General features: G+C 48.7%; 1 protein-coding gene across 1 annotated transcript in view; it reads left to right on the top strand.

Annotated features, from left to right (window-relative positions):
* The window catches only part of NPR1 (natriuretic peptide receptor 1), a gene marked incomplete at its 3' end in the record, with an annotated part of 181,475 nt that overhangs the window by 69,681 nt on the left and 84,010 nt on the right, over positions 1-27,784 (top strand). Inside the window, 2 exon segments of the mRNA XM_073608649.1 lie at positions 24,980-25,090; positions 27,117-27,252. Of these exon segments, the coding sequence (XP_073464750.1) occupies positions 24,980-25,090; positions 27,117-27,252 (247 nt within the window).

The following is a 27,784-nucleotide window of genomic DNA, read 5'->3' as shown; positions in this document are numbered from 1 at the left end:
TGTCCTCTCTATTATACCCAATCCCCCCCTCTGTCCTTCTATTATACCACAATCCTCCCCCTCTGTCCTTCTATTATACTCCAATCCCTCCCTCCTGTCCTTCTATTATACCCCAATCCTCCCCTCTGTCCTTCTATTATACCCCAATCCTCCCCTCTGTCCCTTCTATTATACCCCAATCCTCCCCTCTGTCCTTCTATTATACCCCAATCCTCCCTCTGTCCTTCTATTATACCCCAATCCTCCCTCTGTCCTTCTATTATACCCCAATCCTCCCCCTCTGTCCTTCTATTATACCTCCAATCCTCCCCTCTGTCCTTCTATTATACCCCAATCCCCCCTCTGTCCTTCTATTATACCCCAATCCTCCCTCTGTCCTTCTATTATACCCCAATCCCCCCTCTGTCCTTCTATTATACCCCAATCCTCCCCTCTGTCCTTCTATTATACCCCAATCCTCCCCTCTGTCCTTCTATTATACCCCAATCCTCCCTCTGTCCTTCTATTATACCCCAATCCCCCTCTGTCCTTCTATTATACCCCAATCCTCCCTCTGTCCTTCTATTATACCCAATCCCCCTCTGTCCTTCTATTATACCCCAATCCTCCCTCTGTCCTTCTATTATACCCCAATCCTCCCCTCTGTCCTTCTATTATACCCCAATCCCCCCCTCTGTCCTTCTAGTTATACCCCAATCCTCCCTCTGTCCTTCTATTATACCCCAATCCTCCCCTCTGTCCTTCTATTATACCCCAATCCCCCCTCTGTCCTTCTATTATACCCCAATCCTCCCTCTGTCCTTCTATTATACCCCAATCCTCCCCTCTGTCCTTCTATTATACCCCAATCCTCCCCTCTGTCCTTCTATTATACCCCAATCCCCCCCTCTGTCCTTCTATTATACCCCAATCCTCCCTCTGTCCTTCTATTATACCCCAATCCTCCCCTCTGTCCTTCTATTATACCCCAATCCTCCCTCTGTCCTTCTATTATACCCCAATCCTCCCCTCTGTCCTTCTATTATACCCCAATCCTCCCCTCTGTCCTTCTATTATACCCCAATCCCCCTCTGTCCTTCTATTATACCCCAATCCTCCCCTCTGTCCTTCTATTATACCCCAATCCTCCCCTCTGTCCTTCTATTATACCCCAATCCTCCCCTCTGTCCTTCTATTATACCCCAATCCTCCCTCTGTCCTTCTATTATACCCCAATCCTCCCCTCTGTCCTTCTATTATACCCCAATCCCCCCTCTGTCCTTCAATTATACTCCCAATCCCCCCTCTGTCCTTCTATTATACCCCAATCCTCCCTCTGTCCTTCTATTATACCCCAATCCTCCCCTCTGTCCTTCTATTATACCCCAATCCTCCCCTCTGTCCTTCTATTATACCCCAATCCCCCCTCTGTCCTTCTATTATACCCCAATCCTCCCTCTGTCCTTCTATTATACCCCAATCCCCCCTCTGTCCTTCTATTATACCCCAATCCTCCCCTCTGTCCTTCTATTATACCCCAATCCTCCCTCTGTCCTTCTATTATACCCCAATCCTCCCTCTGTCCTTCTATTATACCCCAATCCCCCTCTGTCCTTCTATTATACCCCAATCTCCCCCTCTGTCCTTCTATTATACCCCAATCCTCCCCTCTGTCCTTCTATTATACCCCAATCCCCCCCTCTGTCCTTCTATTATACCCCAATCCTCCCCTCTGTCCTTCTATTATACCCCAATCCCTCCTCTGTCCTTCTATTATACCCCAATCTTCCCCTCTGTCCTTCTATTATACCCCAATCCTCCCCTCTGTCCTTCTATTATACCCCAATCCTCCCCTCTGTCCTTCTATTATACCCCAATCCTCCCTCTGTCCTATTATACCCCAATCCTCCCTCTGTCCTTCTATTATACCCCAATCCCCCCTCTGTCCTTCTATTATACCCCAATCCTCCCCTCTGTCCTTCTATTATACCCAATCCCCCCTCTGTCCTTCTATTATACCCCAATCCTCCCCTCTGTCCTTCTATTATACCCTAATCCCTCCTCTGTCCTTCTATTATACCCCAATCCTCCCTCTGTCCTTCTATTATACCCCAATCCTCCCCTCTGTCCTTCTATTATACCCCAATCCTCCCTCTGTCCCTTCTATTATACCCCAATCCTCCCCTCTGTCCTTCTATTATACCCCAATCCTCCCCTCTGTCCTTCTATTATACCCCAATCCTCCCCTCTCTCCTTCTATTATACCCCAATCCCCCCTCTGTCCTTCTATTATACCCCAATCCTCCCTCTGTCCTTCTATTATACCCCAATCCTCCCCTCTGTCCTTCTATTATACCCCAATCCCCCCTCTGTCCTTCTGTTATACCCCAATCCTCCCTCTGTCCTTCTATTATACCCCAATCCTCCCTCTGTCCTTCTATTATACCCCAATCCTCCCCTCTGTCCTTCTATTATACCCCAATCCTCCCTCTGTCCTTCTATTATACCCCAATCCTCCCCTCTGTCCTTCTATTATACCCCAATCCTCCCCTCTGTCCTTCTATTATACCCCAATCCCCCCTCTGTCCCTTCTATTATACCCCAATCCTCCCCTCTGTCCTTCTATTATACCCCAATCCCCCCTCTGTCCTTCAATTATACTCCAATCCCCCCTCTGTCCTTCTATTATACCCCAATCCTCCCTCTGTCCTTCTATTATACCCCAATCCTCCCCTCTGTCCTTCTATTATACCCCAATCCTCCCTCTGTCCTTCTATTCTACCCAATCCCCCCTCTGTCCTTCTATTATACCCCAATCCTCCCTCTGTCCTTCTATTATACCCCAATCCCCCCTCTGTCCTTCTATTATACCCCAATCCTCCCTCTGTCCTTCTATTATACCCCAATCCTCCCTCTGTCCTTCTATTATACCCCAATCCTCCCCTCTGTCCTTCTATTATACCCCAATCCCCCCTCTGTCCTTCTATTATACCCAATCTCCCCTCTGTCCTTCTATTATACCCCAATCCCCCCTCTGTCCTTCTATTATACCCCAATCCCCCCTCTGTCCTTCTATTATACCCCAATCCTCCCCTCTGTCCTTCTATTATACCCCAATCCCTCTCTGTCCTTCTATTATACCCCAATCTTCCCCTCTGTCCTTCTATTATACCCCAATCCTCCCCTCTGTCCTTCTATTATACCCCAATCCTCCCTCTGTCCTTCTATTATACCCCAATCCTCCCCTCTGTCCTATTATACCCCAATCCTCCCTCTTGTCCTTCTATTATACCCCAATCCTCCCCTCTGTCCTTCTATTATACCCTAATCCCTCCTCTGTCCCTTCTATTATACCCCAATCCTCCCTCTGTCCTTCTATTATACCCCAATCCTCCCTCTGTCCTTCTATTATACCCCAATCCTCCCCTCTGTCCTTCTATTATACCCAATCCTCCCTCTGTCCTTCTATTATACCCCAATCCCCCCCTCTGTCCTTCTATTATACCCCAATCCTCCCCTCTGTCCTTCTATTATACCCCAATCCTCCCTCTGTCCTTCTATTATACCCCAATCCTCCCCTCTGTCCTTCTATTATACCCCAATCCTCCCTCTGTCCTTCTATTATACCCCAATCCTCCCTCTGTCCTTCTATTATAACCCAATCCCCCCTCTGTCCTTCTATTATACCCCAATCCTCCCCTCTGTCCTTCTATTATACCCCAATCTTCCCCTCTGTACTTCTATTATACCCCAATCATCCCTCTGTCCTTCTATTATACCCCAATCCCCCCTCTGTCCTTCTATTATACCCCAATCCTCCCTCTGTCCTTCTATTATACCCCAATCCTCCCCTCTGTCCTTCTATTATACCCCAATCCCCCCCTCTGTCCTTCTATTATACCCCAATCCCCCCCTCTGTCCTTCTATTATACCCCAATCCTCCCTCTGTCCTTCTATTATACCCCAATCCTCCCCTCTGTCCTTCTATTATACCCCAATCCCCCCTCTGTCCTTCTATTATACCCCAATCTCCCCCTCTGTCCTTCTATTATACCCCAATCCTCCCCTCTGTCCTTCTATTATACCCCAATCCCCCCTCTGTCCTTCTATTATACCCCAATCCTCCCTCTGTCCTTCTATTATACCCCAATCCCCCCTCTGTCCTTCTATTATACCCCAATCCTCCCTCTGTCCCTTCTATTATACCCCAATCCTCCCTCTGTCCTTCTATTATACCCCAATCCTCCCCTCTGTCCTTCTATTATACCCCAATCCCCCCTCTGTCCTTCTATTATACCCCAATCTCCCCCTCTGTCCTTCTATTATACCCCAATCCTCCCCTCTGTCCTTCTATTATACCCCAATCCCCCCCTCTGTCCTTCTATTATACCCCAATCCTCCCCTCTGTCCTTCTATTATACCCCAATCCCTCCTCTGTCCTTCTATTATACCCCAATCTTCCCCTCTGTCCTTCTATTATACCCCAATCCTCCCCTCTGTCCTTCTATTATACCCCAATCCTCCCTCTGTCCTTCTATTATACCCCAATCCTCCCTCTGTCCTATTATACCCCAATCCTCCCTCTGTCCTTCTATTATACCCCAATCCTCCCCTCTGTCCTTCTATTATACCCTAATCCCTCCTCTGTCCTTCTATTATACCCCAATCCTCCCTCTGTCCTTCTATTATACCCCAATCCTCCCCTCTGTCCTTCTATTATACCCCAATCCTCCCCTCTGTCCTTCTATTATACCCCAATCCTCCCTCTGTCCTTCTATTATACCCCAATCCCCCCTCTGTCCTTCTATTATACCCCAATCCTCCCCTCTGTCCTTCTATTATACCCCAATCCTCCCTCTGTCCTTCTATTATACCCCAATCCTCCCCTCTGTCCTTCTATTATACCCCAATCCTCCCTCTGTCCTTCTATTATACCCCAATCCTCCCTCTGTCCTTCTATTATAACCCCAATCCCCCCTCTGTCCTTCTATTATACCCCAATCCTCCCCTCTGTCCTTCTATTATACCCAATCTTCCCCTCTGTACTTCTATTATACCCCAACAATCATCCCTCTGTCCTTCTATTATACCCCAATCCCCCCTCTGTCCTTCTATTATACCCCAATCCTCCCCTCTGTCCTTCTATTATACCCCAATCCTCCCCTCTGTCCTTCTATTATACCCCAATCCCCCCCTCTGTCCTTCTATTATACCCCAATCCCCCCTCTGTCCTTCTATTATACCCCAATCCTCCCTCTGTCCTTCTATTATACCCCAATCCTCCCCTCTGTCCTTCTATTATACCCCAATCCCCCCTCTGTCCTTCTATTATACCCCAATCTCCCCTCTGTCCTTCTATTATACCCCAATCCTCCCCTCTGTCCTTCTATTATACCCCAATCCCCCCCTCTGTCCTTCTATTATACCCCAATCCTCCCCTCTGTCCTTCTATTATACCCCAATCCCTCCTCTGTCCTTCTATTATACCCCAATCTTCCCCTCTGTCCTTCTATTATACCCCAATCCTCCCCTCTGTCCTTCTATTATACCCCAATCCCCCCCTCTGTCCTTCTATTATACCCCAATCCCCCCTCTGTCCTTCTATTATACCCCAATCCCTCCTCTGTCCTTCTATTATACCCCAATCCTCCCTCTGTCCTTCTATTATACCCCAATCCCCCCTCTGTCCTTCTATTATACCCCAATCCCCCCTCTGTCCTTCTATTATACCCCAATCCCCCCCTCTGTCCTTCTATTATACCCCAATCCCCCCTCTGTCCTTCTATTATACCCCAATCCCCCCTCTGTCCTTCTATTATAACCCAATCCTCCCTCTGTCCTTCTATTATACCCCAATCCCCCCTCTGTCCTTCTATTATAACCCAATCCCTCCTCTGTCCTTCTATTATACCCCAATCCCCCCTCTGTCCTTCTATTATACCCCAATCCTCCCCTCTGTCCTTTTATTATACCCCAATCCCCCCTCTGTCCTTCTATTATACCCAATCCTCCCTCTGTCCTTCTATTATACCCCAATCCTCCCTCTGTCCTTCTATTATACCCCAATCCTCCCCTCTGTCCTTCTATTATACCCCAATCCCCCCTCTGTCCTTCTATTATACCCCAATCCTCCCCTCTGTCCTTCTATTATACCCCAATCCTCCCTCTGTCCTTCTATTATACCCCAATCCTCCCTCTATCCTTCTATTATACTCCAATCCTCCCCTCTGTCCTTCTATTATACCCCAATCCTCCCCTCTGTCCTTCTATTATACCCCAATCCTCCCTCTGTCCTTCTATTATACCCCAATCCTCCCCTCTGTCCTTCTATTATACCCCAATCCCCCCCTCTGTCCTTCTATTATACCCCAATCCTCCCTCTGTCCTTCTATTATACCCCAATCCTCCCCTCTGTCCTTCTATTATACCCCAATCCTCTCTCTGTCCTTCTATTATACCCCAATCCTCCCTCTGTCCTTCTATTATACCCCAATCCTCCCTCTGTCCTTCTATTATACCCCAATCCTCCCTCTGTCCTTCTATTATACCCCAATCCTCCCCTCTGTCCTTCTATTATACCCCAATCCTCCCCTCTGTCCTTCTATTATACCTCAATCCCCCCTCTGTCCTTCGATTATACCCCAATCCCCCCCTGTCCTTCTATTATACCCCAATCCCCCCTCTGTCCTTCTATTATACCCAATCCCCCTCTGTCCTTCTATTATATCCCAATCCCCCCCTCTGTCCTTCTATTATACCCCAATCCTCCCTCTGTCCTTCTATTATAACCCAATCCCTCCTCTGTCCTTCTATTATACCCCAATCCTCCCCTCTGTCCTTCTATTATACCCCAATCCCCCCTCTGTCCTTCTATTATACCCCAGTCCCCCCCTCTGTCCTTCTATTATACCCCAATCCTCCCTCTGTCCTTCTGTTATACCCCAATCCTCCCTCTGTCCTTCTATTATACCCCAGTCCCCCCCTCTGTCCTTCTATTATACCCCAATCCTCCCTCTGTCCTTCTATTATACCCCAATCCTCCCTCTGTCCTTCTATTATACCCCAATCCTCCCTCTGTCCTTCTATTATACCCCAGTCCCCCCCTCTGTCCTTCTATTATACCCCAATCCTCCCTCTGTCCTTCTATTATACCCCAATCCTCCCTCTGTCCTATTATACCCCAATCCTCCCTCTGTCCTTCTATTATACCACAATCCCCCCTCTGTCCTTCTATTATACCCCAATCCTCCCCTCTGTCCTTCTATTATACCCCAATCTTCCCCTCTGTCCTTCTATTATACCCCAATCCTCCCCTCTGTCCTTCTATTATACCCCAATCCTCCCTCTGTCCTTCTATTATACCCCAATCCTCCCTCTGTCCTTCTATTATACCCCAATCCTCCCTCTGTCCTTCTATTATACCCCAATCCCCCCTCTGTCCTTCTATTATACCCCAATCCTCCCCTCTGTCCTTCTATTATACCCCAATCTTCCCCTCTGTACTTCTATTATACCCCAATCCTCCCTCTGTCCTTCTATTATACCCCAATCCCCCCTCTGTCCTTCTATTATACCCCAATCCCTCCTCTGTCCTTCTATTATACCCCAATCCTCCCTCTGTCCTTCTATTAAACCCCAATCCTCCCTCTGTCCTTCTATTATACCCCAATCCTCCCCTCCGTCCTTCTTCTATTATACCCCAATCCTCCCCTCTGTCCTTCTATTATACCCCAATCCCCCCCTCTGTCCTTCTATTATACCCCAATCCCCCCTCTGTCCTTCTATTATACCCCAATCCCCCCTCTGTCCTTCTATTATACCCCAATCCCCCCTCTGTCCTTCTATTATACCCCAATCCCCCCCTCTGTCCTTCTATTATACCCCAATCCCCCCTCTGTCCTTCTATTATACCCCAATCCTCCCCTCTGTCCTTCTATTATACCCCAATCCTCCCCTCTGTCCTTCTATTATACCCCAATCCCCCCTCTGTCCTTCTATTATACCCCAATCCTCCCCTCTGTCCTTCTATTATACCCCAATCCCCCCTCTGTCCTATTATATCCCAATCCTCCCTCTGTCCTTCTATTATACCCCAATCCCCCCTCTGTCCTTCTATTATACCCCAATCCCTCCTCTGTCCTTCTATTATACCCCAATCCCCCCTCTGTCCTTCTATTATAACCCAATCCTTTCTCTGTCCTTCTATTATAACCCAATCCTCCCTCTGTCCTTCTATTATACCCCAATTCTCCCCTCTGTCCTTCTATTATACCCCAATCCTCCCTCTGTCCTTCTATTATACCCCAATCCTCCCCTCTGTCCTTCTATTATACCCCAATCCTCCCCTCTGTCCTTCTATTATACCCCAATCCTCCCTCTGTCCTTCTATTATACCCCAATCCCCCCTCTGTCCTTCTATTATACCCCAATCCTCCCCTCTGTCCTTCTATTATACCCCAATCCCCCCCTCTGTCCTTCTATTATACCCCAATCCTCCCCTCTGTCCTTCTATTATACCCCAATCCCTCCCTCTGTCCTTCTATTATACCCCAATCTCCCCTCTGTCCTTCTATTATACCCCAATCCTCCCCTCTGTCCTTCTATTATACCCCAATCCTCCCTCTGTCCTTCTATTATACCCCAATCCTCCCTCTGTCCTATTATACCCCAATCCTCCCTCTGTCCTTCTATTATACCCCAATCCTCCCCTCTGTCCTTCTATTATACCCCAATCCCTCCTCTGTCCTTCTATTATACCCAATCCTCCCTCTGTCCTTCTATTATACCCCAATCCTCCCTCTGTCCTTCTATTATACCCCAATCCCCCCTCTGTCCTTCTATTATACCCCAATCCTCCCTCTGTCCTTCTATTATACCCCAATCCTCCCTCTGTCCTTCTATTATACCCCAATCCCCCCTCTGTCCTTCTATTATACCCCAATCCTCCCCTCTGTCCTTCTATTATACCCCAATCTTCCCCTCTGTACTTCTATTATACCCCAATCATCCCTCTGTCCTTCTATTATACCCCAATCCCCCCTCTGTCCTTCTATTATACCCCAATCCCCTCCTCTGTCCTTCTATTATACCCCAATCCTCCCTCTGTCCTTCTATTATACCCCAATCCCCCCTCTGTCCTTCTATTATACCCCAATCCCCCCTCTGTCCTTCTATTATACCCCAATCCCCCCTCTGTCCTTCTATTATAACCCAATCCTCCCTCTGTCCTTCTATTATACCCCAATCCCCCCTCTGTCCTTCTATTATAACCCAATCCCTCCTCTGTCCTTCTATTATACCCCAATCTCCCCTCTGTCCTTCTATTATACCCCAATCCTCCCCTCTGTCCTTTTATTATACCCCAATCCCCCCTCTGTCCTTCTATTATACCCCAATCCTCCCTCTGTCCTTCTATTATACCCCAATCCCCCCCTCTGTCCTTCTATTATACCCCAATCCCCCCTCTGTCCTTCTATTATACCCCAATCCTCCCCTCTGTCCTTCTATTATACCCCAATCCCCCCTCTGTCCTTCTATTATACCCCAATCCTCCCCTCTGTCCTTCTATTATACCCCAATCCTCCCTCTGTCCTTCTATTATACCCCAATCCCCCCTCTGTCCTTCTATTATACCCCAATCCTCCCTCTATCCTTCTATTATACTCCAATCCTCCCCTCTGTCCTTCTATTATACCCCAATCCTCCCCTCTGTCCTTCTATTATACCCCAATCCTCCCTCTGTCCTTCTATTATACCCCAATCCTCCCCTCTGTCCTTCTATTATACCCCAATCCTCCCCTCTGTCCTTCTATTATACCCCAATCCTCCCTCTGTCCTTCTATTATACCCCAATCCTCTCTCTGTCCTTCTATTATACCCCAATCCTCCCTCTGTCCTTCTATTATACCCCAATCCTCCCTCTGTCCTTCTATTATACCCCAATCCTCCCTCTGTCCTTCTATTATACCCCAATCCTCCCCTCTGTCCTTCTATTATACCCCAATCCTCCCCTCTGTCCTTCTATTATACCCCAATCCCCCCTCTGTCCTTCGATTATACCCCAATCCCCCCCCTGTCCTTCTATTATACCCCAATCCCCCTCTGTCCTTCTATTATACCCCAATCCCCCCTCTGTCCTTCTATTATATCCCAATCCCCCCCTCTGTCCTTCTATTATACCCCAATCCTCCCTCTGTCCTTCTATTATACCCCAATCCTCCCTCTGTCCTTCTATTATACCCCAATCCCCCCTCGGTCCTTCTATTATACCCCAATCCTCCCTCTGTCCTTCTATTATACCCCAATCCTCCCCTCTGTCCTTCTATTATACCCCAATCCCCCCTCTGTCCTTCTATTATACCCCAATCCCCCCTCTGTCCTTCTATTATACCCCAATCCTCCCTCTGTCCTTCTATTATACCCCAATCCCTCCTCTGTCCTTCTATTATACCCCAATCCTCCCTCTGTCCTTCTATTATACCCCAATCCTCCCTCTGTCCTTCTATTATACCCCAATCCTCCCTCTGTCCTTCTATTATACTCCAATCCTCCCCTCTGTCCTTCTATTATACCCCAATCCTCCCTCTGTCCTTCTATTATACCCCAATCCCCCCTCTGTCCTTCTATTATACCCCAATCCTCCCTCTGTCCTTCTATTATACCCCAATCCTCCCTCTGTCCTTCTATTATACCACAATCCTCCCCTCTGTCCTTCTATTATACTCCAATCCCCCCTCTGTCCTTCTATTATACCCCAATCCTCCCTCTGTCCTTCTATTATACCCCAATCCTCCCCTCTGTCCTTCTATTATACCACAATCCTCCCTCTCTCCTTCTATTATACCCCAATCCCCCCTCTGTCCTTCTATTATATCCCAATCCCCCCTCTGTCCTTCTATTATACCCCAATCCTCCCCTCTGTCCTTCTATTATACCCCAATCCTCCCTCTGTCCTTCTATTATACCCCAATCCTCCCTCTGTCCTTCTATTATACCCCAATCCCCCCTCTGTCCTTCTATTATATCCCAATCAACCCTCTGTCCTTCTATTATACCCCAATCCTCCCCTCTGTCCTTCTATTATACCCCAATCCTCCCTCTGTCCTTCTATTATATCCCAATCCCCCCTCTGTCCTTCTATTATACCCCAATCCTCCCCTCTGTCCTTCTATTATACCCCAATCCTCCCTCTGTCCTTCTATTATACCCCAATCCTCCCTCTGTCCTTCTATTATACCCCAATCCTCCCTCTGTCCTTCTATTATACCCCAATCCTCCCTCTGTCCTTCTATTATACCCCAATCCCCCCTCTGTCCTTCTATTATACCCCAATCCTCCCCTCTGTCCTTCTATTATACCCCAATCCTCCCTCTGTCCTTCTATTATACCCCAATCCTCCCCTCTGTCCTTCTATTATACCCCAATCCCCCCCTCTGTCCTTCTGTTATACCCCAATCCTCCCTCTGTCCTTCTATTATACCCCAATCCTCCCTCTGTCCTTCTATTATACCCCAATCCTCCCCTCTGTCCTTCTATTATACCCCAATCCTCCCTCTGTCCTTCTATTATACCCCAATCCTCCCCTCTGTCCTTCTATTATACCCCAATCCTCCCCTCTGTCCTTCTATTATACCCCAATCCCCCCTCTGTCCTTCTATTATACCCCAATCCTCCCCTCTGTCCTTCTATTATACCCCAATCCCCCCTCTGTCCTTCAATTATACTCCAATCCCCCCTCTGTCCTTCTATTATACCCCAATCCTCCCTCTGTCCTTCTATTATACCCCAATCCTCCCCTCTGTCCTTCTATTATACCCCAATCCTCCCTCTGTCCTTCTATTCTACCCAATCCCCCCTCTGTCCTTCTATTATACCCCAATCCCCCCCTCTGTCCTTCTGTTATACCCCAATCCTCCCTCTGTCCTTCTATTATACCCCAATCCTCCCTCTGTCCTTCTATTATACCCCAATCCTCCCCTCTGTCCTTCTATTATACCCCAATCCTCCCTCTGTCCTTCTATTATACCCCAATCCTCCCCTCTGTCCTTCTATTATACCCCAATCCTCCCCTCTGTCCTTCTATTATACCCCAATCCCCCCTCTGTCCTTCTATTATACCCCAATCCTCCCCTCTGTCCTTCTATTATACCCCAATCCCCCCTCTGTCCTTCAATTATACTCCAATCCCCCCTCTGTCCTTCTATTATACCCCAATCCTCCCTCTGTCCTTCTATTATACCCCAATCCTCCCCTCTGTCCTTCTATTATACCCCAATCCTCCCTCTGTCCTTCTATTCTACCCAATCCCCCCTCTGTCCTTCTATTATACCCCAATCCTCCCTCTGTCCTTCTATTATACCCCAATCCCCCCTCTGTCCTTCTATTATACCCCAATCCTCCCTCTGTCCTTCTATTATACCCCAATCCTCCCTCTGTCCTTCTATTATACCCCAATCCTCCCCTCTGTCCTTCTATTATACCCCAATCCCCCCTCTGTCCTTCTATTATACCCCAATCTCCCCCTCTGTCCTTCTATTATACCCCAATCCTCCCCTCTGTCCTTCTATTATACCCCAATCCCCCCTCTGTCCTTCTATTATACCCCAATCCCCCCTCTGTCCTTCTATTATACCCCAATCCTCCCTCTGTCCTTCTATTATACCCCAATCCCCCCTCTGTCCTTCTATTATACCCCAATCCCCCCTCTGTCCTTCTATTATACCCCAATCCTCCCCTCTGTCCTTCTATTATACCCCAATCCCCCCCTCTCTCCTTCTATTATACCCCAATCCTCCCTCTGTCCTTCTATTATACCCCAATCCCCCCTCTGTCCTTCTATTATACCCCAATCCTCCCTCTGTCCTTCTATTATACCCCAATCCTCCCCTCTGTCCTTCTATTATACCCCAATCCTCCCTCTGTCCTTCTATTATACCCCAATCCCCCCTCTGTCCTTCTATTATACCCCAATCCTCCCTCTGTCCTTCTATTATACCCCAATCCTCCCCTCTGTCCTTCTATTATACCCCAATCCTCCCTCTGTCCTTCTATTATACCCCAATCCTCCCCTCTGTCCTTCTATTATACCCCAATCCCCCCCTCTGTCCTTCTATTATACCCCAATCCTCCCTCTGTCCTTCTATTATACCCCAATCCCCCCCTCTGTCCTTCTATTATACCCCAATCCTCCCCTCTGTCCTTCTATTATACCCCAATCCCCCCTCTGTCCTTCTATTATACCCCAATCCTCCCTCTGTCCTTCTATTATACCCCAATCCCCCCCCTCTGTCCTTCTATTATACCCCAATCCTCCCTCTGTCCTTCTATTATACCCCAATCCTCCCCTCTGTCCTTCTATTATACCCCAATCCCCCCCTCTGTCCTTCTATTATACCCCAATCCCCCCTCTGTCCTTCTATTATACCCCAATCCTCCCTCTGTCCTTCTATTATACCCCAATCCCCCCCTCTGTCCTTCTATTATACCCCAATCCTCCCTCTGTCCTTCTATTATACCCAAATCCCCCCTCTGTCCTTCTATTATACCCCAATCCCCCCTCTGTCCTTCTATTATACCCCAATCCCTCCTCTGTCCTTCTATTATACCCCAATCCCTCCTCTGTCCTTCTATTATACCCCAATCCCCCCTCTGTCCTTCTATTATACCCCAATCCCCCTCTGTCCTTCTATTATACCCCAATCCCCTCCTCTGTCCTTCTATTATACCCCAATCCCCCCTCTGTCCTTCTATTATACCCCAATCCTCCCTCTGTCCTTCTATTATACCCCAATCCCCCCCTCTGTCCTTCTATTATACCCCAATCCTCCCCTCTGTCCTTCTATTATACCCCAATCCCCCCCTCTGTCCTTCTATTATACCCCAATCCTCCCTCTGTCCTTCTATTATACCCCAATCCCCCCTCTGTCCTTCTATTATACCCCAATCCTCCCTCTGTCCTTCTATTATACCCCAATCCTCCCCTCTGTCCTTCTATTATACCCCAATCCTCCCTCTGTCCTTCTATTATACCCCAATCCTCCCCTCTGTCCTTCTATTATACCCCAATCCCCCCTCTGTCCTTCTATTATACCCCAATCCTCCCCTCTGTCCTTCTATTATACCCCAATCCTCCCTCTGTCCTTCTATTATACCCCAATCTCCCCCTCTGTCCTTCTATTATACCCCAATCCCCCCCTCTGTCCTTCTATTATACCCCAATCCTCCCTCTGTCCTTCTATTATACCCCAATCCTCCCCTCTGTCCTTCTATTATACCCCAATCCTCCCCTCTGTCCTTCTATTATACCCCAATCCTCCCCTCTGTCCTTCTATTATACCCCAATCCCCCCCTCTGTCCTTCTATTATACCCCAATCCTCCCTCTGTCCTTCTATTATACCCCAATCCCCCCTCTGTCCTTCTATTATACCCCAATCCTCCCTCTGTCCTTCTATTATACCCCAATCCTCCCCTCTGTCCTTCTATTATACCCCAATCCTCCCTCTGTCCTTCTATTATACCCCAATCCTCCCCTCTGTCCTTCTATTATACCCCAATCCCCCCTCTGTCCTTCTATTATACCCCAATCCCCCCTCTGTCCTTCTATTATACCCCAATCCTCCCTCTGTCCTTCTATTATACCCCAATCCTCCCCTCTGTCCTTCTATTATACCCCAATCCTCCCTCTGTCCTTCTATTATACCCCAATCCTCCCCTCTGTCCTTCTATTATACCCCAATCCCCCCCTCTGTCCTTCTATTATACCCCAATCCTCCCCTCTGTCCTTCTATTATACCCCAATCCCCCCTCTGTCCTTCTATTATACCCCAATCCTCCCCTCTGTCCTTCTATTATACCCCAATCCTCCCTCTGTCCTTCTATTATACCCCAATCCCCCCTCTGTCCTTCTATTATACCCCAATCCTCCCTCTATCCTTCTATTATACTCCAATCCTCCCCTCTGTCCTTCTATTATACCCCAATCCTCCCCTCTGTCCTTCTATTATACCCCAATCCTCCCTCTGTCCTTCTATTATACCCCAATCCTCCCCTCTGTCCTTCTATTATACCCCAATCCCCCCCTCTGTCCTTCTATTATACCCCAATCCTCCCTCTGTCCTTCTATTATACCCCAATCCTCCCCTCTGTCCTTCTATTATACCCCAATCCTCTCTCTGTCCTTCTATTATACCCCAATCCTCCCTCTGTCCTTCTATTATACCCCAATCCTCCCTCTGTCCTTCTATTATACCCCAATCCTCCCTCTGTCCTTCTATTATACCCCAATCCTCCCCTCTGTCCTTCTATTATACCCCAATCCTCCCCTCTGTCCTTCTATTATACCTCAATCCACCCTCTGTCCTTCGATTATACCCCAATCCCCCCCCTGTCCTTCTATTATACCCCAATCCCCCCTCTGTCCTTCTATTATACCCCAATCCCCCCTCTGTCCTTCTATTATATCCCAATCCCCCCCTCTGTCCTTCTATTATACCCCAATCCTCCCTCTGTCCTTCTATTATAACCCAATCCCTCCTCTGTCCTTCTATTATACCCCAGTCCCCCCCTCTGTCCTTCTATTATACCCCAATCCTCCCTCTGTCCTTCTGTTATACCCCAATCCCCCCTCTGTCCTTCTATTATACCCCAATCCCCCCTCTGTCCTTCTATTATACCCCAATCCTCTCCTCTGTCCTTCTATTATACCCCAATCCTCCCTCTGTCCTTCTATTATACCCCAGTCCCCCCCTCTGTCCTTCTATTATACCCCAATCCTCCCTCTGTCCTTCTATTATACCCCAATCCTCCCTCTGTCCTTCTATTATACCCCAATCCTCCCTCTGTCCTTCTATTATACCCCAGTCCCCCCCTCTGTCCTTCTATTATACCCCAATCCTCCCTCTGTCCTTCTATTATACCCCAATCCTCCCTCTGTCCTTCTATTATACCCCAATCCCCCCTCTGTCCTTCTATTATACCCCAATCCTCCCCTCTGTCCTTCTATTATACCCCAATCTTCCCCTCTGTCCTTCTATTATACCCCAATCCTCCCCTCTGTCCTTCTATTATACCCCAATCCTCCCTCTGTCCTTCTATTATACCCCAATCCTCCCTCTGTCCTTCTATTATACCCCAATCCTCCCTCTGTCCTTCTATTATACCCCAATCCCCCCTCTGTCCTTCTATTATACCCCAATCCTCCCCTCTGTCCTTCTATTATACCCCAATCTTCCCCTCTGTACTTCTATTATACCCCAATCCTCCCTCTGTCCTTCTATTATACCCCAATCCCCCCTCTGTCCTTCTATTATACCCCAATCCCTCCTCTGTCCTTCTATTATACCCCAATCCTCCCTCTGTCCTTCTATTATACCCCAATCCCCCCTCTGTCCTTCTATTATACCCCAATCCCCCCTCTGTCCTTCTATTATACCCCAATCCCCCCCTCTGTCCTTCTATTATACCCCAATCCCCCCCCTGTCCTTCTATTATACCCCAATCCTCCCTCTGTCCTTCTATTATACCCCAATCCTCCCCTCTGTCCTTCTATTATACCCCAATCCCCCCCTCTGTCCTTCTATTATACCCCAATCCTCCCCTCTGTCCTTCTATTATACCCCAATCCCCCCTCTGTCCTTCTATTATACCCCAATCCCTCCTCTGTCCTTCTATTATACCCCAATCCCCCCTCTGTCCTTCTATTATAACCCAATCCTTCCTCTGTCCTTCTATTATAACCCAATCCTCCCTCTGTCCTTCTATTATACCCCAATCCCTCCTCTGTCCTTCTATTATACCCCAATCCTCCCCTCTGTCCTTCTATTATACCCCAATCCCCCCCTCTGTCCTTCTATTATACCCCAATCCTCCCCTCTGTCCTTCTATTATACCCCAATCCCTCCTCTGTCCTTCTATTATACCCCAATCTTCCCCTCTGTCCTTCTATTATACCCCAATCCTCCCCTCTGTCCTTCTATTATACCCCAATCCTCCCTCTGTCCTTCTATTATACCCCAATCCTCCCTCTGTCCTATTATACCCCAATCCTCCCTCTGTCCTTCTATTATACCCCAATCCTCCCCTCTGTCCTTCTATTATACCCCAATCCCTCCTCTGTCCTTCTATTATACCCCAATCCTCCCTCTGTCCTTCTATTATACCCCAATCCTCCCTCTGTCCTTCTATTATACCCCAATCCCCCCCTCTGTCCTTCTATTATACCCCAATCCTCCCCTCTGTCCTTCTATTATACCCCAATCCTCCCTCTGTCCTTCTATTATACCCCAATCCCCCCTCTGTCCTTCTATTATACCCCAATCCTCCCCTCTGTCCTTCTATTATACCCCAATCTTCCCCTCTGTACTTCTATTATACCCCAATCATCCCTCTGTCCTTCTATTATACCCCAATCCCCCCTCTGTCCTTCTATTATACCCCAATCCCTCCTCTGTCCTTCTATTATACTCCAATCCTCCCTCTGTCCTTCTATTATACCCCAATCCCCCCTCTGTCCTTCTATTATACCCCAATCCCCCCTCTGTCCTTCTATTATACCCCAATCCCCCCCTCTGTCCTTCTATTATACCCCAATCCCCCCTCTGTCCTTCTATTATACCCCAATCCCCCCTCTGTCCTTCTATTATAACCCAATCCTCCCTCTGTCCTTCTATTATACCCCAATCCCCCCTCTGTCCTTCTATTATAACCCAATCCCTCCTCTGTCCTTCTATTATACCCCAATCTCCCCTCTGTCCTTCTATTATACCCCAATCCTCCCCTCTGTCCTTTTATTATACCCCAATCCCCCCTCTGTCCTTCTATTATACCCCAATCCTCCCTCTGTCCTTCTATTATACCCCAATCCTCCCTCTGTCCTTCTATTATACCCCAATCCCCCCCTCTGTCCTTCTATTATACCCCAATCCCCCCTCTGTCCTTCTATTATACCCCAATCCTCCCCTCTGTCCTTCTATTATACCCCAATCCCCCCTCTGTCCTTCTATTATACCCCAATCCTCCCCTCTGTCCTTCTATTATACCCCAATCCTCCCTCTGTCCTTCTATTATACCCCAATCCTCCCTCTGTCCTTCTATTATACCCCAATCCCCCCTCTGTCCTTCTATTATACCCCAATCCCCCCTCTGTCCTTCGATTATACCCCAATCCCCCCCCTGTCCTTCTATTATACCCCAATCCCCCCTCTGTCCTTCTATTATACCCCAATCCCCCCTCTGTCCTTCTATTATATCCCAATCCCCCCCTCTGTCCTTCTATTATACCCCAATCCTCCCCTCTGTCCTTCTATTATACCCCAATCCTCCCTCTGTCCTTCTATTATACCCCAATCCCCCCTCTGTCCTTCTATTATACCCCAATCCCCCCTCTGTCCTTCGATTATACCCCAATCCCCCCCCTGTCCTTCTATTATACCCCAATCCCCCCTCTGTCCTTCTATTATACCCCAATCCCCCCTCTGTCCTTCTATTATATCCCAATCCCCCCCTCTGTCCTTCTATTATACCCCAATCCTCCCTCTGTCCTTCTATTATACCCCAATCCCCCCTCTGTCCTTCTATTATACCCCAATCCTCCCTCTGTCCTTCTATTATACCCCAATCCCCCCTCGGTCCTTCTATTATACCCCAATCCTCCCTCTGTCCTTCTATTATACCCCAATCCTCCCCTCTGTCCTTCTATTATACCCCAATCCTCCCCCTCTGTCCTTCTATTATACCCCAATCCTCTCTCTGTCCTTCTATTATACCCCAATCCCCCCTCTGTCCTTCTATTATACCCCAATCCCCCCTCTGTCCTTCTATTATACCCCAATCCTCCCTCTGTCCTTCTATTATACCCCAATCCTCCCTCTGTCCTTCTATTATACCCCAATCCTCCCTCTGTCCTTCTATTATACCCCAATCCTCCCCTCTGTCCTTCTATTATACCCCAATCCCCCCTCTGTCCTTCTATTATACCCCAATCCCCCCTCTGTCCTTCTATTATACCCCAATCCTCCCTCTGTCCTTCTATTATACCCCAATCCTCCCTCTGTCCTTCTATTATACCCCAATCCCCCCTCTGTCCTTCTATTATACCCCAATCCTCCCTCTGTCCTTCTATTATACCCCAATCCTCCCCTCTGTCCTTCTATTATACCCCAATCCCCCCTCTGTCCTTCTATTATACCCCAATCCCCCCTCTGTCCTTCTATTATACCCCAATCCTCCCTCTGTCCTTCTATTATACCCCAATCCCTCCTCTGTCCTTCTATTATACCCCAATCCTCCCTCTGTCCTTCTATTATACCCCAATCCTCCCTCTGTCCTTCTATTATACCCCAATCCTCCCTCTGTCCTTCTATTATACTCCAATCCTCCCCTCTGTCCTTCTATTATACCCCAATCCTCCCTCTGTCCTTCTATTATACCCCAATCCCCCCTCTGTCCTTCTATTATACCCCAATCCTCCCTCTGTCCTTCTATTATACCCCAATCCTCCCCTCTGTCCTTCTATTATACCCCAATCCTCCCCTCTGTCCTTCTATTATACCCCAATCCCCCCTCTATCCTTCTATTATACCCCAATCCCCCCCTCTGTCCTTCTATTATACCCCAATCCTCCCTCTGTCCTTCTATTATACCACAATCCTCCCCTCTGTCCTTCTATTATACTCCAATCCCCCCTCTGTCCTTCTATTATACCCCAATCCTCCCTCTGTCCTTCTATTATACCCCAATCCTCCCCTCTGTCCTTCTATTATACCACAATCCTCCCTCTCTCCTTCTATTATACCCCAATCCCCCCTCTGTCCTTCTATTATACCCCAATCCTCCCTCTGTCCTTCTATTATACCCCAATCCCCCCTCTGTCCTTCAATTATACTCCAATCCCCCCTCTGTCCTTCTATTATACCCCAATCCTCCCTCTGTCCTTCTATTATACCCCAATCCTCCCCTCTGTCCTTCTATTATACCCCAATCCTCCCTCTGTCCTTCTATTCTACCCAATCCCCCCTCTGTCCTTCTATTATACCCCAATCCTCCCTCTGTCCTTCTATTATACCCCAATCCCCCCTCTGTCCTTCTATTATACCCCAATCCTCCCTCTGTCCTTCTATTATACCCCAATCCTCCCTCTGTCCTTCTATTATACCCCAATCCTCCCCTCTGTCCTTCTATTATACCCCAATCCCCCCTCTGTCCTTCTATTATACCCCAATCTCCCCCTCTGTCCTTCTATTATACCCCAATCCTCCCCTCTGTCCTTCTATTATACCCCAATCCCCCCTCTGTCCTTCTATTATACCCCAATCCTCCCTCTGTCCTTCTATTATACCCCAATCCCCCCTCTGTCCTTCTATTATACCCCAATCCCCCCTCTGTCCTTCTATTATACCCCAATCCTCCCCTCTGTCCTTCTATTATACCCCAATCCCCCCCTCTGTCCTTCTATTATACCCCAATCCTCCCTCTGTCCTTCTATTATACCCCAATCCCCCCTCTGTCCTTCTATTATACCCCAATCCTCCCTCTGTCCTTCTATTATACCCCAATCCTCCCCTCTGTCCTTCTATTATACCCCAATCCTCCCTCTGTCCTATTATACCCCAATCCTCCCCTCTGTCCTTCTATTATACCCCAATCCTCCCTCTGTCCTTCTATTATACCCCAATCCTCCCTCTGTCCTTCTATTATACCCCAATCCCCCCTCTGTCCTTCTATTATACCCCAATCCTCCCTCTGTCCTTCTATTATACCCCAATCCTCCCCTCTGTCCTTCTATTATACCCCAATCCCCCCTCTGTCCTTCTATTATACCCCAATCCTCCCTCTGTCCTTCTATTATACCCCAATCCTCCCCTCTGTCCTTCTATTATACCCCAATCCTCCCTCTGTCCTTCTATTATACCCCAATCCTCCCCTCTGTCCTTCTATTATACCCCAATCCCCCCCTCTGTCCTTCTATTATACCCCAATCCTCCCTCTGTCCTTCTATTATACCCCAATCCCCCCCTCTGTCCTTCTATTATACCCCAATCCTCCCCTCTGTCCTTCTATTATACCCCAATCCCCCCTCTGTCCTTCTATTATACCCCAATCCTCCCTCTGTCCTTCTATTATACCCCAATCCCCCCCCTCTGTCCTTCTATTATACCCCAATCCTCCCCTCTGTCCTTCTATTATACCCCAATCCTCCCCTCTGTCCTTCTATTATACCCCAATCCTCCCCTCTGTCCTTCTATTATACCCCAATCCCCCCCTCTGTCCTTCTATTATACCCCAATCCTCCCTCTGTCCTTCTATTATACCCCAATCCCCCCTCTGTCCTTCTATTATACCCCAATCCTCCCTCTGTCCTTCTATTATACCCCAATCCTCCCCTCTGTCCTTCTATTATACCCCAATCCTCCCTCTGTCCTTCTATTATACCCCAATCCTCCCCTCTGTCCTTCTATTATACCCCAATCCTCCCCTCTGTCCTTCTATTATACCCCAATCCCCCCTCTGTCCTTCTATTATACCCCAGTCCCCCCTCTGTCCTTCTATTATACCCCAATCCTCCCCTCTGTCCTTCTATTATACCCCAATCCCCCCTCTGTCCTTCTATTATACCCCAATCCTCCCTCTGTCCTTCTATTATACCCCAATCCTCCCCTCTGTCCTTCTATTATACCCCAATCCTCCCTCTGTCCTTCTATTATACCCCAATCCTCCCCTCTGTCCTTCTATTATACCCCAATCCCCCCTCTGTCCTTCTATTATACCCCAATCCCCCCTCTGTCCTTCTATTATACCCCAATCCCCCCTCTGTCCTTCTATTATACCTCAATCCTCCCCTCTGTCCTTCTATTATACTCCAATCCTCCCTCTGTCCTTCTATTATACCCCAATCCTCCCCTCTGTCCTTCTATTATACCCCAATCCCCCCTCTGTCCTTCTATTATACCCCAATCCCCCCTCTGTCCTTCTATTATACCCCAATCCTCCCTCTGTCCTTCTATTATACCCCAATCCCCCCCTCTGTCCTTCTATTATACCCCAATCCTCCCCTCTGTCCTTCTATTATACCCCAATCCTCCCCTCTGTCCTTCTATTATACCCCAATCCCCCCCTCTGTCCTTCTATTATACCCCAATCCCCCCTCTGTCCTTCTATTATACCCCAATCCCTCCTCTGTCCTTCTATTATACCCCAATCCTCCCCTCTGTCCTTCTATTATACCCCAATCCTCCCTCTGTCCTTCTATTATACCCCAATCCTCCCTCTGTCCTTCTATTATACCCCAATCCCCCCCTCTGTCCTTCTATTATACCCCAATCCTCCCTCTGTCCTTCTATTATACCCCAATCCCCCCTCTGTCCTTCTATTATACCCCAATCCCCCCCTCTGTCCTTCTATTATACCCCAATCCCTCCTCTGTCCTTCTATTATACCCCAATCCCTCCTCTGTCCTTCTATTATACCCCAATCCCCCCTCTGTCCTTCTATTATACCCCAATCCTCCCTCTGTCCTTCTATTATACCCCAATCCCCCCCTCTATCCTTCTATTATACCCCAATCCCCCCTCTGTCCTTCTATTATACCCCAATCCTCCCTCTGTCCTTCTATTATACCCCAATCCCCCCCTCTATCCTTCTATTATACCCCAATCCCCCCTCTGTCCTTCTATTATACCCCAATCCCCCCTCTGTCCTTCTATTATACCCCAATCCCCTCCTCTGTCCTTCTATTATACCCCAATCCCCCCTCTGTCCTTCTATTATACCCCAATCCTCCCTCTGTCCTTCTATTATACCCCAATCCCCCCCTCTGTCCTTCTATTATACCCCAATCCTCCCTCTGTCCTTCTATTATACCCCAATCCCTCCTCTGTCCTATTACACCCCAATCCCCCCTCTGTCCTTCTATTATACCCCAATCCCCCCTCTGTCCTTCTATTATACCCCAATCCTCCCCTCTGTCCTTCTATTATACCCCAATCTTCCCCTCTGTCCTTCTATTATACCCCAATCCTCCCCTCTGTCCTTCTATTATACCCCAATCCTCCCTCTGTCCTTCTATTATACCCCCAATCCTCCCCTCTGTCCTTCTATTATACCCCAATCCTCCCTCTGTCCTTCTATTATACCCCAATCCCCCCCTCTGTCCTTCTATTATACCCCAATCCTCCCCTCTGTCCTTCTATTATACCCCAATCCCCCCCTCTGTCCTTCTATTATACCCCAATCCTCCCTCTGTCCTTCTATTATACCCCAATCCCCCCTCTGTCCTTCTATTATACCCCAATCCTCCCCTCTGTCCTTCTATTATACCCCAATCCCCCCCCCTCTGTCCTTCTATTATACCCCAATCCTCCCTCTGTCCTTCTATTATACCCCAATCCTCCCTCTGTCCTTCTATTATACCCCAATCCCCCCCTCTGTCCTTCTATTATACCCCAATCCCCCCTCTGTCCTTCTATTATACCCCAATCCTCCCCTCTGTCCTTCTATTATACCCCAATCCCCCCCTCTGTCCTTCTATTATACCCCAGTCCCCCCCTCTGTCCTTCTATTATACCCCAATCCCTCCTCTGTCCTTCTATTATACCCCAATCCCTCCTCTGTCCTTCTATTATACCCCAATCCTCCCCTCTGTCCTTCTATTATACCCCAATCCTCCCTCTGTCCTTCTATTATACCCCAATCCCCCCTCTGTCCTTCTATTATACCCCAATCCTCCCTCTGTCCTTCTATTATACCCCAATCCTCCCTCTGTCCTTCTATTATACCCCAATCCTCCCCTCTGTCCTTCTATTATACCCCAATCCTCCCTCTGTCCTTCTATTATACCCCAATCCTCCCCTCTGTCCTTCTATTATACCCCAATCCTCCCTCTGTCCTTCTATTATACCCCAATCCTCCCTCTGTCCTTCTATTATACCCCAATCCTCCCCTCTGTCCTTCTATTATACCCCAATCCTCCCTCTGTCCTTCTATTATACCCCAATCCTCTCTCTGTCCCTCTCTTGTCCCCCAGTCCTCCCCTCTGTCACTCTCTTGTACCCCACTATTGTTCTATCCTCTCATTGTACCCCCAATCCCCCTGTTGTACCCCAGTTCCTCCTCTGTTGTACCCCAACCCCCTCACATTCTTCAATTATACCCCAATCTCACCTTTGGCTCTCTATTTTATACTCCACCTGCCTTTCTTTGGCCAACTTGTGGGCAGGTGCAGTTTATTTTATTCACTGCAGGTGGTGCTCATCTGTAGCAGTTCTGCATATGTAGAGGAATTTGTTAAGGAAAAGGTTCCTCTATATGGTGATTTGGGTCACTGGGGACGCAATCTGGGCTTGATTCTGTCGCTCCATGTTACTCCGGCAGCCATCTTGGGTTGGGCAGAGCCTAGTTATGGCCCTGGCTCCCAGGTTTAGTGCACTTTTATGGGAGTGGACAGGGTAGTAAGGAAAGGTACCCCGTCTGGGAGGGACAATACTAGCGGTAGGGTTCCTGACGAGGGAGGAAAGCGTAGGGGTCACAATTCTTCTGGACACCTTCCTGATCGGGCATGAAACGGCCAGGCCGCATTCTGCCCCTCTCAACAGACACCGTCAGTCTGCCTGGAATCTGCTCCTTTCATGTTGCTGGAAACTGTGAGTTCACCCGGCTGGGTAGACTTCCAAGTTCCCACTGGGGTTGTTGGGAACTGTTGCTGCATTACTTCAATACAAGTTCTGCATTGTACCTGTGTGTGAATTATTGCCGCCGCACCACGCCGCACCCCACCTACAACCTTTACTCTGGTGGTTTTCCCTGCCAATACATCACTACCAATGTGCTTAAAGGGTCAGTCCATCCAAAGATTAAATATCATTTATAGGTGGGGGATCTAGTAGGCTGGGTTGTGTTTTGCCTCCATTGCCCCTTGAATCTCGTCTCCCTTAGACAGAGGCCAACATTTGTCTTGTTATGAATGTGATTGTTCAGATTTCCCTCTTACTTGTTGTCTCTCCTGGTCAGTCAGTGATGATTATCACCTACAAGGAGCCGGAGAACCCAGAATACTTCGAATTTCTGCAAGATCTGAAGAGCTACGCCCCCAAATTCAACCACACGATGGAGAGCACACTGGTGAGTGCAGAATGGGGGGGGAGGGGGGGGCCCTATATCCATATCGATAATTCGATCTGTCCGGCTATCTCCTCCTCTGTCTACCTTTAGGTGACCCCTGAAAACTCATCTCTTCAGGTAAGCCTATCCTGCCTCCACCTAAAGCTGGCCAAAGATGGTGCGATTTTCTTCCCTGCGACCACGAGTTTTAGGAAAGAAATTCGCTCGGTTCCCCCCCATCAGCACAGTCAGCGCTGATTGAGGGAATCCCTCCTCTGGGGAGCCTGTGTTCTCCCGCGGTGGGAGGAGCCGTCCCCGGCTGGGAGAACACACCGCGATTATTGATAGCAGCTATAGACATCCAACAGGCTGGTTGTACCCAAGTTGATCGATCGGACCAATCAGCCTGCCCATACACGTTTCGAATCTCGGCTGGTCGCTGCTGAAACGGGCCAAGTTTTGTACCGCAGCTGAACTTTTAATTCTTCCATCAGGTCATCCCCCCAAACCAGTGGCGGGGCCCGTCCATTAGGGGCGCCATGGTCGCCGCCCCCTCTATCTAAGCCACCCCCGATATGAATAATTGATAGGTTCATGCATAGCATAGCATGAATCTATCGACGGCCACCCCCTATTCAGGCGTCTGGCCCCTTACAGCGGCGGGGGGGTTGGGTTTTGAAGTACCTGATTACAGCCAGAGGCTCTAATAGGCTTCAAAAATAGGGTGGACTCGGAGCGCAGAGCATTGCGCCAGGAGCCCACCCAAGTGTTACAACAGCGAATGAATATTTGCTGTTGTAACACTGATCCTCAATCTGGCCATATCTAAGACCCGTTCAACGATTCGCCGGAAAAAGGCATTTCCCGATTGGCTGCTGGGGAGGAGGGAGGAAACCGAAGCCTCCGATGCCCGTGGAGAGCAGAGGAAGGGAAAGCTGTCGCCGCCGCCGCTGCTGCCGGTGAAGCGCTGCATTAGATGGGGTAAGTGCACCAGACCCGCCCGTCGACCGACGGGGGGGTGGGGTGTTACTGTTTGTCGCCCCTCCAAAAAAAAAATTACCACCGGCTGCCACTGCCCTAAACCACTTGACTCACCCTATTAGATTGTAAGCTCTTAGGAGAAAACACTCTGGCCATACATCTCTTCTAACTGTTTCCCAAAACATTTACATCTCAGGCATCTCGTGATTGATAACTGTCACAGTTGCTTGCGCTCTCATCCGAAAACTTTCAAGCCACCAAATGTCTGATGTCACAACTGATCGTCATGGCAATTACATATCGAACCAAAGGCCAAGATGGCTGCTTCCTCGGCTGTAAAGGATAGGAGAGCTTAGTTCCGCTTTAAAAATTCTACTTCTCCCCCTCCCTCCTTCCTATCCTTCAAGCCTGGAGAAAAAAAAGAAAAAAAGCTTAAATGCCCATTTTTTATTACTCTCTGGTCCGGTCATGTGATTCCGCAGCTCCAGCTTTCCTGTGTCAGAGAGCAGCTGCTGCAGGGGAGAGGAGGGAGCGCCGACAACAGAGGAGCAATGGGAGCTGGTGGGTGATGTCAAGGCTCTGAGACTTCACAGCTGCTGATGAGCGCTCCTTTATACGGGGGGAGGGGGGGGGGGCGGCTGGATCACATTGACCGGGGGTGGGGAGGGGGGGCGGTAATTGGGGCAGCATCATTATTAGTCTTTCCTACTATCAGTTTCAGAATTGGTGCCGCATTGCACCTGCTTTCTCTTTGGCCAACTCTGGCCAAGTTTGGTAAGTGCGTGTCATGGACCCCCAGGGTCACGGGAATACGTACGTCAGGAGGAAAAGCCTCATTATCAGGCCATGGGCAGAAGACAAAGAGATCAAATCTCGGACAGGATCCAGCGTCGGTCCGGAGTGTCGCACTTCAGCGAGAGCGTGCGTGTGCCAGGTGCTGGCGGGACTCAGAGGTGTCATTACCCGGGACTGCGAGTGTGCGAGGACAATGCCACAGGAAGTATGTGTGTGTGTGTGCTTCCCCGCCAAGACTTGTGCCTCATCACCTCTTCCATCTTCCTTACAGATGAACACGGTGGCCGCCGATTTCTACGACTCGGTCATGCTGTACGCCCATGTGGTCAACGAGACCCGAGAGAAGGGGGAGAGCATTCGAAACGCAACCGCCATCATCAGCCACATGTGGAACCGAACGTACTATGGTAAAATGAAAATATCTGCCCCTCTACTGTACCCCAATCCTCCCTCTGTCCTTCTATTATACCCCAATCCCCCCTCTGTCCTTCTATTATACCCCAATCCTCCCTCTGTCCTTCTATTATACCCCAATCCTCCCCTCTGTCCTTCTATTATACCCCAATCCTCCCCTCTGTCCTTCTATTATACCCCAATCCTCCCTCTGTCCTTCTATTATACCCCAATCCCCCCTCTGTCCTTCTATTATACCCCAATCCCTCCTCTGTCCTTCTATTATACCCCAATCCTCCCCTCTGTCCTTCTATTATACCCCAATCCTCCCCTCTGTCCTTCTATTATACCCCAATCCTCCCCTCTGTCCCTCTATTATACCCCAATCCTCCCCTCTGTCCTTCTATTATACCCCAATCCCCCCTCTGTCCTTCTATTATACCCCAATCCTCCCTCTGTCCTTCTATTATACCCCAATCCCCCCTCTGTCCTTCTATTATACCCCAATCCTCCCTCTGTCCTTCTATTATACCCCAATCCCCCCTC

This window comes from Aquarana catesbeiana, linkage group LG13, assembly GCF_042186555.1.
Source record: "Aquarana catesbeiana isolate 2022-GZ linkage group LG13, ASM4218655v1, whole genome shotgun sequence".
Taxonomy (NCBI): domain Eukaryota; kingdom Metazoa; phylum Chordata; class Amphibia; order Anura; family Ranidae; genus Aquarana; species Aquarana catesbeiana.
Note: the sequence above shows the minus strand (reverse complement) of the source record. Positions and strands in the feature narration are given on the sequence as shown.